General features: G+C 44.5%; 1 protein-coding gene across 3 annotated transcripts in view; it reads right to left on the reverse strand.

Moving 5' to 3' along the window:
- Positions 1–13,139, reverse strand: part of LOC144675042 (CREB3 regulatory factor-like) — a 51,196-nt gene that overhangs the window by 25,254 nt on the left and 12,803 nt on the right. For all 3 annotated transcript variants that reach the window (XR_013574737.1, XM_078536105.1, XM_078536106.1), the window contains 2 exons: positions 11,913–12,933; positions 1,006–1,197 (listed from right to left, as the gene is read on the reverse strand). Coding sequence is in view for 2 of the 3 variants with exons in the window: in XM_078536105.1 (XP_078392231.1) it covers positions 1,006–1,197; positions 11,913–12,933 (1,213 nt within the window). In the remaining variant the exon portion in view is untranslated. The remainder of the gene's footprint in view (positions 1–1,005; positions 1,198–11,912; positions 12,934–13,139) is intronic.

Below are 13,139 nucleotides of genomic sequence, written 5' to 3' on the forward strand. Positions count from 1 at the left end.
CCCCAAAATGGGACAAATTTAGTTCAGGGCTCCCTCAGAAATTGCCACCATCTTTTGCCCTTCATTAAGTTTCATTCTTCTGACTTATCATCATCATCTCTTGGTACAACCCCCCTACTCCTGCCTGAGCCTTTATCATAGCCTTGACATCGCCTGGAGTTGGAAATGTTATTTAAGGCCAGAAGTGAATCCAAGGCGTGTGGACTTCCTTCAAAATAATCTGTCTTTATGTACATGTAGGATGTACAGTCCAGATTCGACCAAACCCTGCCAAGATTAACAACTTGTACAATATAGTTCAAGTTCAACAGGCAGTTTGTTTTCAAATTATCGGAATGAACAGACCAGTGCTATCCACATGACTGGCTGCAAGGGTTAAAAAGAAAGTATGTACCACTTTTATAGTCTCTTCCTCACACACCTGAACCCCTTTTTCTGCCAAATACCTATCCAATATTCTCTTGAACTTCTACCTCCAATGCCCGTCTGATAGCCTGTTTGAAATATTCACTATTCTATGTTTTAATAGATTGTCCATCTTCCCTCTTCTGACCTTGAATCCATGTTCATTCTTGTGGAGTTTGTAATTATGCTAATTTGCCTAAACCCCTAGGATCTTGAATTTCTCAAAATATGATCCCCCTTAAGCTACCTTTTAAATAGTTCAGGCAAGCTGCCAACTACGCTCATCATTGTTTAATGAGAGCTCATTCTGATGGAGATCCCAACTATTACATAAGACCAGGAGAAGCCCATATGGCCCCTAAAGCCTTGCCGCTAGCATTCAATAAGATCACGGTGGATCTTCAACCTCGACTCCACTTCCACGCCCACTCCCCACATCGCTCGATTCCCTTACACTCAACAACTTGCATTTACGTAGCGCCTATGGTGCAAGGAAATGTCCTCAGACACTTCACAAACGTACATCAGACAAAAAGCAAAGGCGTCTCATGGGGTCAGAGCTTTCACTGTTATCCGCCACGCTACCGGTTTCATTCTCACCTTGCCCAACGCCATTCTCCTTCTGATAAACATTACTGGGTAATGTGTAGCAGTCCCACTCAGATGGCTGCAGGGTCCGTTCTTGTTTGCTGGGTGTGACATGGCTGTCGCTGTACTCCCAGAAATACCGGCGCTTCAGTCGCCTGCCGCCCATCTCGGAGGCAACATCTGCAGACGTCTCATGTTCGTTTCCTGTGAAAGATTGTACACACGTTTAAAATCCCTCCCAATTCTTCACCATTTTCACATCCAACACTCCTAACTTCAAAAAAAAAAGAGGGAGAAATTGGAAAGCCATGACCTGTCCAAGGGCGAACTGGGTAGAGTGATCAGCAGATCCAAAGTGCAAAAACCATCACCGCAATGAGAGATAAGAGAGACATTCAGTTTGGCAAGATGAACCTGACCTGTGGAAGAGGAATTGGTTAAAAACTCCCACAATGCTCTATAGCTGCACTCTTCCCTATCTCCGTAACCTGACCTACAAATCTCTGAGAACTCAATGGGCAGAATTTTCCTGTCAGCAATTTGGGGGCGGGGCCCGCTCGCCGACGGGAAAATGACGTGGGATGACGTTGGGAGGAACCCCCAACGTCATCCCGGTCCCTTTAAATATTCAGGAAGGCGGGCGGATAGCGAAAATCAGTTGTCCGCCCGCCAACCTGTCAGTGGCCAATTGAGGCCATTGACAGGATAATTAAGCTTGTTAAAGGCCCTGCCTGTCCAACCTTAAGGCTGGCGGGCAGGCCAGGAGCCCCGGCGGGCTTCTGATAATACATGAAACCTCATCCACTGGCGGGATGAAGTTTCATGTCCATTTTTAAAAACTTCAATAAAGTTTATGTGCTTCTTATTAACATGCTCCATCTCGTGTGACATTGTCACATGAGGGGAACATGTTAATAATTTTAATATTTTTGTATTTTTAAAGATTTTTATACTGTCAGTAATCTCCCTGAGACAGCACTTAGTCTCAGGGAGATGTGCGCTCGTTGACAGATGGGGAATCCCACCCCACCCCCCGCACAGGAAGCTTCCTGTCGGGCAGGCCGCTGGGTGGGCCTTAACTAGCCTGCGCACTCAAAATGGCGGCAGGCCCTGTTTCGGCGGTGGATTTCACGTTTCGGCGGTGGAGTTCGGGGGCCCGCCCACTCATCGAGATAAAAATTCTGGCCAATGTTTCTTTAACTCTGAACTCTTGGGCATCCCCAATTTCCTTCATTCCATCATTGGCAGAGCCCCTTCAGGTGTCTAGGCCTTAAACTCTGAAATTTTCTCCCTGAATCCCTCCACCTCTCTCTCCTCCTTAAAACCCACTTCCTGTTTGGATACCTGTCCTAACATCTCCTTGTGTCGCTTGCTGCAAAACTGTCTGATTACACTCCTTGGGAGACTGAGTTAAAAGGTGCTATATAAACACAAGATGCTGTTGTTACAATGACAAGGCAATCTGGAAAGGAAAATGTGTGACAAAGATTTGAGGTTGGTAAAAGCACACTCTCTATCTCTGGTGCCAAAGTTTACAGTTACATTCTTAAAAACTAAAATGAATACAGCCATGGCTTAATAGATGTTTAAGCAGTGAACTTAACCAACGCCCTGCAACATTAGTATTGCTTTTATTCCTGATGACCTCACCATTATTTTTACCTTGTAAGAGTAACAGTGTATAAATCGGACAGCAACTTCCAGCCATCACACAACACGAGCACAGTGGACATCGAAGTTGCTGTCCATGCTGTCATGTTCCTCCAGATGTTACTCAATACTGGTTTCTTGTTGAGAGACTTGGCATTGATATACATGGAAGGGTTTGAAGGGTGGTACTTATGTGATAAATACCCACTAAACTCATGGGGAGCAGTTAGGACACATTTGTTTCAGTGTAAATTATTTTTAAAACAGCGTGCAAATCTTAAATACTTCCAAACAAACCACAGGCACTGAGAATTCACCTTTACAAGTGTGGAGTGTCAATCCTTCAGCTTCTAATTACTGTTGGTGATTTTATACATTAAAAAAGTGGTTTCTTGTCTCTCATCTCTCTTTTAATCCCATCTTTCTTTATTTAATTTACTACTGACTGCCAAATCAAGCCCTTTAAAGATGCCTTTTAACTGCAGATTAATTTTCATAATAATTAGGAGTCTAAGACTTTGCAAAGCAAGAAATTTTCCCAATTAATATGGACCAGCGATGATTTCATTCAATGCTGAGTAATCCATTGACTGGAGTAGTTGCATCTATTCGCCATCCTCTGCTGCTTAAGATTTGAAGACACCTTCTTACTATGGAGCACAGTTAGGTCAAGGTTGTGCAATAAGTTATTAGGAAAGAACTTGAGTCTTGCTGAAAAAAAGCGACAAGCTGTCAAAGCTTTTCATCTTGTGCCCATAAGGATGACTCACATGAATTACCAACTGTAACGGGGTAATGGGGGCTGTTGCAACAGACAAAGTACTGACCGTACCCAGCCAGCTTGTGCTTGCAAAACTCAAAAAAGTAGTGTCCAACATTAGATACGATTCCGTGATTGGACAACATCTGCTGAACGATCCTGATTGTGCTAAGAATTACACTGAAAACCAATTTAAAGATGGTCAGTTAGGCTCACAGTGTGGCTCACTTATGCATGCTAGAAGTCACACAGATCCACACGCACACGTGCACACTTTGCATCTTTTCCAACTAAACAAAAGCTGAGGGAACAGTCATTCCCTCAGGTCCATTCCCCAGGGCAGAGCCTTGACCAGTGTCGACCTGCCTGGGTTGAACTTGAACACAGCTGGGCAGTTAACTGTTCCGTGCTGCATTCTCCACGGCAACGACCAGAGTCCAGTTGCCAACCAATCAGCACTCTCTTCTCATGCAGTATAAGCTGTTGTTACCCCGCTAGAGTTGGTGATTTTTGCGAGCTATCCCGATGGGCACAAGATGAAAAGTTTGGATGCCATGTCTCCTTTTTCAGCAATACTCAAATTATTAGGAAAGCTCATCAAAGCCAGACAATGGGTTCAAGAGACAATGAATTTGTTTTTATATGGATGTGCAGCCATCAGGGGAGTGACAGCCAGTCAGAGACTCTCCTCTTGTTTCTTCACAAATGTCACCAGCTTATTGAACACAGGAAAGCTCATCAATGCCACTCGATCCAAAATTCATCTCTGATTGTTTATATTAACCCCCCCACCATGCCAACTGTTTATACCCTATTTTTACAGACATCAAGTTCTCTCTCCTAGGGAGAAAACAAACAAAACAAAAAAATCAAGCAATACTGTTAATATATTTATAACCTTCAATCCTCTTCAGTCACATGTTCACTGTCCTGGTGGGGAGGGGGTGGATTCTACTGGGCCTAACAGGAGGCTACCATTACGGAACTGTGTTTCCTGTCTGCTGCCGACTAGACTCGAGACCCATGAAAATTGAGGAGGTAGACATTGGAGATGTGGAATTCGTCACCTTCATGTTAATACTATATTGTTAGCCCCCGTGGACATTGAACGCACATTTTTAATAGAAAAATGCTTTCAGATGTTTTGACGATAAAAGGGATTGCTACGTAGGTGGGATTGATCCATAAAAACAATAGGCCTTACTGAGCTGAATGGCCTTGATGTTATGATCCCCCATAAAGCACTGTAAATGCGGCAATGTCCTGTTCCCACACTCTTCTTGTACCACAATAGGTCTGGGCCCAGTAATCTTCATCAATTAAAACAAAAAACTACTGCGGATGCTGGAAATCCAAAACAAAAACAAAATTACCTGGAAAAACTCAGCAGGCCTGGCAGCATCGGCGGAGAAGAAAAGAGTTGACGTTTCGAGTCCTCACGACCCTTCAACAGAACTGAGTATAGTTAGGAGAGGGGTGAAATATAAGCTGGTTTAAGGTGGAGGGGGAGAGAGAAGTTGAGGGGTGGGGGGGTGGTGGTTGTAGGGACAAGCAAGCAGTGATAGGAGCAGATAATCAAAAGATGTCACAGACAAAAGGATCAAAGAGGTGTTGAAGGTGGTGATATTATCTAAGAAAATGTGCTAATTAAGAATGGATGGCAGGACATTCAAGGTACAGCTCTAGTGGGGGTGGGGTGGAAAGACTAACAAGGTATTAGTTGTAGATTTAAAAATAATGGAAATAGGTGGCCTATTTCCATTATTTTTAAATCTACAACTAATACCTTGTTAGTCTTTCCACCCCACCCCCACTAGAGCTGTACCTTGAATGTCCTGCCATCCATTCTTAATTAGCACATTGTCTTAGAAAATATCACCACCTTCAACACCTCTTTGATCCTTTTGTCTGTGACATCTTTTGATTATCTGCTCCTATCACTGCTTGCTTGTCCCTACAACCACCATCGCCCCCCCTCAACTTCTCTCTCCCCGCCCCCCACCTTAAATCAGTTTATATTTCACCCCTCTCCTAACTATACTCAGTTCTGTTGAAGGGTCGTGAGGACTCGAAACGGCAACTCTTTTCTTCACCGCCGATGCTGCCAGACCTGCTGAGTTTTTCCAGGTAATTTTGTTTTTGTTTTGAATCTTCATCAATTTCCTGCGATGCCAGTCTTCACATTTCCAAGTTGGGGCTGGAGAGATTAGATCAATCTCAATCCCAAGGGAATGAACATAGAACACTGAACATTCCCACTGTGAGAAAGCGCAATGTGAGCATCAGAAAATTGGGACCAGTCTTTTAGTCTCTGGAAAAAGCATCAAGGATAGGGGACAGGAAACGGAAGTACATTAATACAGTGCAGGGGCAGGAAAGAGGAATAACTTCTTTGGAAATGACAGGAAATTAGACAAAGGTGGATATGGAGCCTGACCCATACGCCATGAATATGGAAAGTGTACATGCTGGCGCCAAGGCATTTAGGTGAATTTGACTCCTATAAGCATGCGCCTGCATGTGGACGCACATACAACAACCTTTCCTATCCCTACACCCTCCAGTCACTCTACCGCCACTCCCCCCTTTCATCCCCCACACTGTACTTGCAGCACCTCATTACATTTTCACACCTCTCCAAATCTCCCAAATACATTGGAGATGCAAATGGATTTTGCTGCATTCAATTGTCCTCAACCCAACCATCTTCAGCTGCTTCATCAATGACTTTCCTTCCACCATAAGGTCAGAAGCGGGGATGTTCGCTGATGATTGCACAATGTTCAGCACCATTCGTGACTCCTCAGATACTGAAGCAGTCCATGTCCAAATGCAGCAAGGCCTGGACAATATCCAGGTTTGGGCTGGCAAGTGGCAAGTAACATTCGCATCACACAAGTGCCAGGCAATGACCATCTCCAACAAGAGAGAATCTAACAATTGCCCCTTGATGTTCAATGATATTACCATCACTGAATCCCCCACTATCAACATCCTGGGAGTTACCATTGACCAGAAATTGAACTGGACTAGTCATATAAATACTGTGGCTACAATAGCAGGTCAGAGGCTAGGAATCCTGCAACTAGTAACTCACCTCCTGACTCCCCAAAGCCTATCCACCATCTACAAGGCACAAGTCAGGAGTGTGATGGATACTCTCCACTTGCCTGGATGAGTGCAGCTCCCACAATACTCAAGAAGCTTGACACCATCCAGGGCAAAGCAGCCTGCTTGATTGGCACCCCATTCACAACGTTCACTCCCTCCACCACCGATGCACAGTAGCAGCAGTGTGTACCATCGACAAGATACACTGCAGGAATTCACCAAGGCTCCTTCGACAGCACCTTCCAAAACCACGACTGCTACCATCTAGAAGGACAAGGGCAGCAGATAGATTGGGAGCACCACCACCTGGAAGTTCCCCACCAAGTCACTCACCATCCTGACTTGGAAATATATCGCCGTTCCTTCACTGTCGCTGGGTCAAAATCCTGGAACTCCCTCCCTAACAGCCCTGTGGATGTACCTACACCACATGGACTGTACCGGTTCATGAAGGCAGCTCACCACCACTTTCTCAAGGGCCATTAGGGATGGACAAAAAATTGCTGGCCCAGCCAGCGAAGCCCACATTCCGTGAATGAATGAAAAAAATAATTATCACAGCTATCACTATCTCCGTTTGTTGAATCTGATAAATTCTAAAACTCAGAATCCCTCAAGTTCTATTACAGACTGCAGGCTCCTGCTAATATATGGATTCGCATGCACCGATCAATCTCATGAAAAGAGATGAAACACAGATCAGTATTTATTCTGGGAAGAAAAGGATCATCAGCAGTGCTTAGGGTATAGAAGACTGGATCAATACACTTGTAGGTGTGGGTTAGGAATCACCTTAGTAAGATGATCCGATTATCAATGATTTAAAAAAAAAGAGTTGAATTACTTTCAAAGTGATTTATATAATAAATAGATGAGAGCCAGTTTGGAAAAGTATCACCTCCTTTCATGGTAAGATCTCAGCAAGGAACAGTTTAATAAAACAATATACAAGGTCACTTGCTTTTATTTGAGAAATTAAGCTAGTTGAGATTTTTTTTAAGAGCCCCTGTTTTCTCCGACTATTTTTCTTGAACGCTCAGGCTCTTACTTTGGTAAAACTACACAGGCCAAGGCTTCCCAGTACCTCACCTGGGGCATCTCACACCATACGAGCATACCAATTAACAGCAGGAATAGGCCATTCAGCCCCTTGAGCCTGCTTTGCCATTCAATAAGATAATGGCTCATCCGATTGTGGCCTCAACTCCGCATTCCACTCACCCGCAATAATCTTTGAGTCCCTCTTTAGTCAAGAATCTATCTACCTCTGCCTTAAACATATTTAATGACCTTGCCTCCACTGCTCTCTGGGAAAGAGAGTTCCAAAGATTCATGACCCTCAATTTTTTTTTTCTCATCTCCATCTTAAAAGGGAGGCCCCTTATTTTTAAAATGTGCCCCCTAGTTCTAGTCTCCCCTACAGGGGAAGCACCATTTTAGCATCCACCCCGTCAAGTCCCCTCAGGATCTTATCATATTTCAATAAGATCACCTCTCAATTTTCTGAGCTCCAATGGATGTAGGCCCAGCTTGTCCAACCTTTCTTCATAAGGTAATACCCCCCAACTCCAGGTATCAGTCAAGTGAACCTCCTCAGAACCGCTTCTAATATGTTTATATCCTTTCTTAAATAAGGAGACCAAAACTGTACACAGTCTCGAGATGTGGTCTCACCAACACCCTGTACAGCTGTAGCAAAATACCCCTATCTTTATATCCCATTCCCCTTGCAATAAACAACAGCATTCCATTTGCCTTCCTAATCACTTGCTGTACATGTTTCCTAACATTTTGTGATTCATGTACCAGGACACCCAGATCCCTCTGTACCACAGAGTTCTGCAATCTCTCTCCATTTAAACAGTACACTACTTTTCTATTCTTCCTGCTAAAGTGGACAAATTCACATTTTTCCACATTAAACTTCATCTGCCAAACTTTTGCCAACTCACTTAACCTATGTCCCTTCGCAGGTTCCTTTTGTCCCCTTCACAACTTACTTTCCTACCTATCTTTGTGCAGATTTAGCAACCGTACGTTTGGTCCCTTCATCCAAGTCATTGATATAAATTGTAAATAGTTGAGGCTCCAGCACTGATGCCTGTGGCACACTACTTGTTACATCTTGTCAACCTGAAAATGGCCTAGTTATGCTTTTTTCTCTGTTTCCTGTTAGCTAATCAATCCTCTGTCCATGCTAATATGTTACCCCCTTCACTTCTGAGCTCTTACTTTGCGTAGTAAGCTTTGATGTGGAACCTTGTCAAAAGCCTTCTGGGAATCTAAGTACATAGACTGGGGCCTGTTCAGCATCACACTCAAGTATTCACAATAAATCAACGCAGTCAGAAAATATCAGCAGCTCAACAATCTACAGTAGGCATCTCAACCCTGCCACATCCTGTACATTGCGACGCAGTACTCAGGTGAAAAGGAGGCCGAGCTGATTTCAATTCCCCAATCCCTCACTCGTTCTGGGTTGGTGCCAATTGTAGTTTCACAAATTGCTGCTTGATCCAAGGTCAACGAAATCATTAACAATTTCAGCATAATAAAATGTCCCAAAGCGCAAACCAAAGCAAAATTATTAACTGGATGCCAAAGAGTGGTAGAAGGGTTAGGGCTGGTGGTTGAAGGGTAAAATCCAAATTGTAAGTTTTGAGGCGGCTTTTTGGAAAGGAGTTACAAAAGAGGTGCCAAGGCAAAGTCAAGGAGTGTTTCTCACTGACACAGTGCATGGGGCAGGATGAAAGGAGGACAGTGAAAATGGGGATGGGAATGAAAAAAGGCAACATATTGGAGAGCTGGAACACAGGAGGTTTCAGAGACAGTGAGAGGTAAGGCAATGAAGGAACTTCATAAGGAGACAAATTTTGAAATGTATTGGGGATAGGAGGAAATTGAAGATGGACAAGAAGAGGAGTGATAGGGGAAACAAGACAGCATGAACAGTGAAGATTGGACCAGTTGAAATTTGTGAAGAATGGAAGGCAGGATGATGTCAAGAGAGACCTTGGGGTTAGTCAAGGGTGGATAAGGCCCAGTAAGGGTGAGTTACAAGTGAAAGTGTACTAGAGACTGAGGATCAAACCTAGGAACTCTCATTATAGCACGTCAAAGAGTGCATTTAGTCAGAGCCAGCAGGACAGCTTCTACCCTTAAGCTCTGGTATAATTGGAGATCTCACATACTCAAACGTAACAGGCCAGATAAGTGATGATGGTCTGAAAGAGGTCATTTGTTCTAATTAGACAGCATTGATCAATATCCCAAAATAGATTTCAAGGATGTATTCCATTCAGATTTAATCCTGCTCATATAGCTATAGGGCTTTTCCACATCAACGGATCATATTTTCATACTCAACATTTCTTTACACTTCATTTAACCTTGTTATTGCTTACTTTGTGCACAATTATTAGACATAAAAAGCCCAAGGTCCATCTATTTCACCTTCTACCATCCTGGTAGCCCTATAATATTATAATGGAGCTATTGACTAAGTGCAGTGATCAATCACTATCAATGCGTCTATAACAGACCCAGACATGAGGTTGAGAGAACCCACGGTCATGGACAGCTTCTGAGACCATGGCCAGAATTTTAATGATGGGGAGGCAGGAAGGCCGGAAAAATGGCAGGGGAAGGCATTTGGGGAGGAAAGTTAACATATTGGCTGTCAACCAGGAGGCCAACTGAGCCACTTAAATGGCTGATTCAGGTTCACTTCTGTCTCCAAAGGTGTTTTGCCCATCCTGGTAATGGGGTATGGGGAAGGGGTGAAACCAGGCAGTCATCCCAGCTGTTTCTGGGATGTTTTGGGGTGGGTGTTGGGGGTCCTCCTTTATGGGTACACCATAGCTCAGGGAGGAGCCTCCTTGCAGCAATGGCCAACCTTGTTTCCAACAATGCCGCTGGTGCCTCACACCCACCCCATACAAAACCCACCCCTCCCTCGACTCCACTCATCTTTCTTCAAGGGTGCCTGGCCATTGATGCGCCTCTCCCCGGAGCTGCAGCCTTAGCAACGGTCACCGTTCGCAGTGGGGCTGGCGAGGCTGCTGAGCTACTGGCCTGCAGCTCGAAAGTGGGTCACCATCTTAAATTGGATAGTGGCCCTGGCAGTTGCCAGGAATATCCCTCCTCAGGTTCCGTTGCTGACTGAAACAGAGTCGCCTCCCACTTTTGGCTCTGGCAGTGGAGCTTCTGTAACCTCCACTAAATTCGGCCCCATTGGTCTAAAGGGACCTTTCCCCCCGCCCCCAACCATGCTACACTTAGCACATGTACAGAGATTATATCTAAATTATTTACCATATATTTTCAGTTAATCATACCATCAAATCTTTTCACCCTCCATTCCTTCACCCCGATATCCATTTTCACCCCTTATCTCATGAAAAATGACATCCCTTGTTGAGTTATTGTTCTGTTTACACTTACTGGTCTCTCCTGGATCCCTCACTTATGTGTGAACTTAAGAGGAGTCACAGCCAAACTGGAATCTGTTCTCACCCAATCTGCTCTACACATATGTATTTATCCAATACCAAGCAGCCACTTGATAAGCATCCCATCCACCACCTTAATCGTTCGCTCCCTCCAGCAACTCGCCAAAGCTCCTTTGACAGCACCTTCCAAACCCACGACTGCCACCATCTAGAAGGACAAGGGGGCAGATGCATGGCAACACCAACACCTGCAAGTTCCCCTCCAAGCCACTCACCATCCTGACTTGGAAATATATTGCCGTTCCTTCACTGTCGCTGGGTCAAATCCTGGAACTCCTTTCCTAACAGCACTGTAACTGTACCTATACAACATGGACTGCAGCTGTTCAAGGCAGCAGCTCACCGCCACCTTCTCAAGGGCAATTGGGGATGGGCAATAAACGCTGGCCTAGCCAATAATGCTCAATACCACGAATTTAAAAAAAATGAGCAGAGATCATTGGATAGTGATCAGGAGCAACAACCTTGGCTTCTTTGGGAACAAGACGGCCAATTGGACTGTGTTTACAGTGAGAGTTTCCTAGTGTGCTGTTTGATGAAGATTTATATTCATTTTTATGGGAATGTCCACAGGACTTATGCTCCAATCAAGAAGCCAACTGTGATATGGTATTTAAAGAAAAACACAACCAGCCAAACATTCAAAGAAGCCCAAGATCTGGAATTTCCTCCCTAAACCTCTCCACCTCTCTCTCCCAAGACACCCCTTAAAATTTTCCTCTTTATCCAAGCTTTGGTAACCCATTTTAATATCTCCTTATTTGGCTTGGTGTCAATTTTTACTTGGTTACTCTCCTGAAAAGCACCTTGGGATGTTTTGCTATGTTAAGAGCGCTATATAAATACAAGTTGTTGCTGATGGAGAATGAAATTTACACTCAACTTACCTGCTTCAGAAAGATAATCACTGAAGTCGTCTTTATCCTCATCATCATCTTCCTCCTCGTCATCTTCATTTTCGCTGTCATCCTGCTCACTGTCAGAGCCATTCTCAGGCTCCAGTCTCTCTTCACTTGTCTGTAATCCTAGTCCTTCAGCGCTGAACAGAGAGTAGTTGTGTTCATGGTTCTGCAGTTCAACTCCAGCCTCTGGGCTTTGTCCCTCACTTGCCTGTCTAGCAGACCAGATGGGGAACGCTGTGAGGTGGGTGCAGGCTTGACCATCTCCCTTATTAAAGTCACTTTTCTCGACACCTGCGTCCCCCAGCCCTGTGGCTGCTGATCGCCTGTGATGCTTCCAAGAACTTGATGCTGTCCTATTATGAACTGCTCTTTCTTCTGGGTTCGACACAGAGTCTGTGTGCGCTCTGGAGTCGCTAGTTTGGTCACGGAGGTCTTGGTTTCCAGATTTCGAGGGTATCTCCGTATTTCTGGGGCCTACTGCAGCGATGCAGGACTTACTGCTTCTCAGGTGACTTTGCTGGTCTTCCCTTTTGTGAAGGAAAACAGTACTCTCTGATTGGTAGTCAGGATCTATTAAAGGATCCATGCAGTTGCCTTTTTTAGGATTCTCTGCAGTTCTGCAGACACTGTCAGGCTTACTAGAGAATGGGGAAGCGTCCTTCACAGGTCGAAAGAAACACCAAGAGTCAGCAATAAGCTGCGAGTCATCAGCATTCAGCTCAGCCAGTGTTGGTGTTTGAGAGATCTCAGCTTCATTTTGATAAGGACTTGCATGCTCATCCAAACCCAACAAATCCAACTCCTTGTCGTTCCAAAGATCAGTTTTGGTGTACTTAGTAAAGTCTTCTAAAGCTGATATATCCCACCGCTCACACCTGTTGCTGTCAGATGGTTCATCGTCCACCAGATCACTCAAAAGCTCGATATTCTCTTTCACTGGGCTCCTGTACAGATTCAGACTCAGCAGGTCGTTTCTGGAGCTATTTGTATAGGCTAGTTGACGTTCCTAGGATTGACAAAAGAAGAAAGTACAATTAATATTTTGTGCACAATTTTTCCTCTCAACCATTCCCCACTCCACCTATCCCAAACCCAACGTTGATGTCCAATGGCACCAGACAGAGGCTGGCCACCTCCACACTTGGCAGCTGGGAGAATTGTGGCAATTTGTGAATCCATCTGCTTGACGGGCTGCGCCCTGATGTTACTACA

This window comes from Cetorhinus maximus, unplaced genomic scaffold, assembly GCF_964194155.1.
Source record: "Cetorhinus maximus unplaced genomic scaffold, sCetMax3.hap1.1 HAP1_SCAFFOLD_899, whole genome shotgun sequence".
In the NCBI taxonomy this organism is placed as follows: domain Eukaryota; kingdom Metazoa; phylum Chordata; class Chondrichthyes; order Lamniformes; family Cetorhinidae; genus Cetorhinus; species Cetorhinus maximus.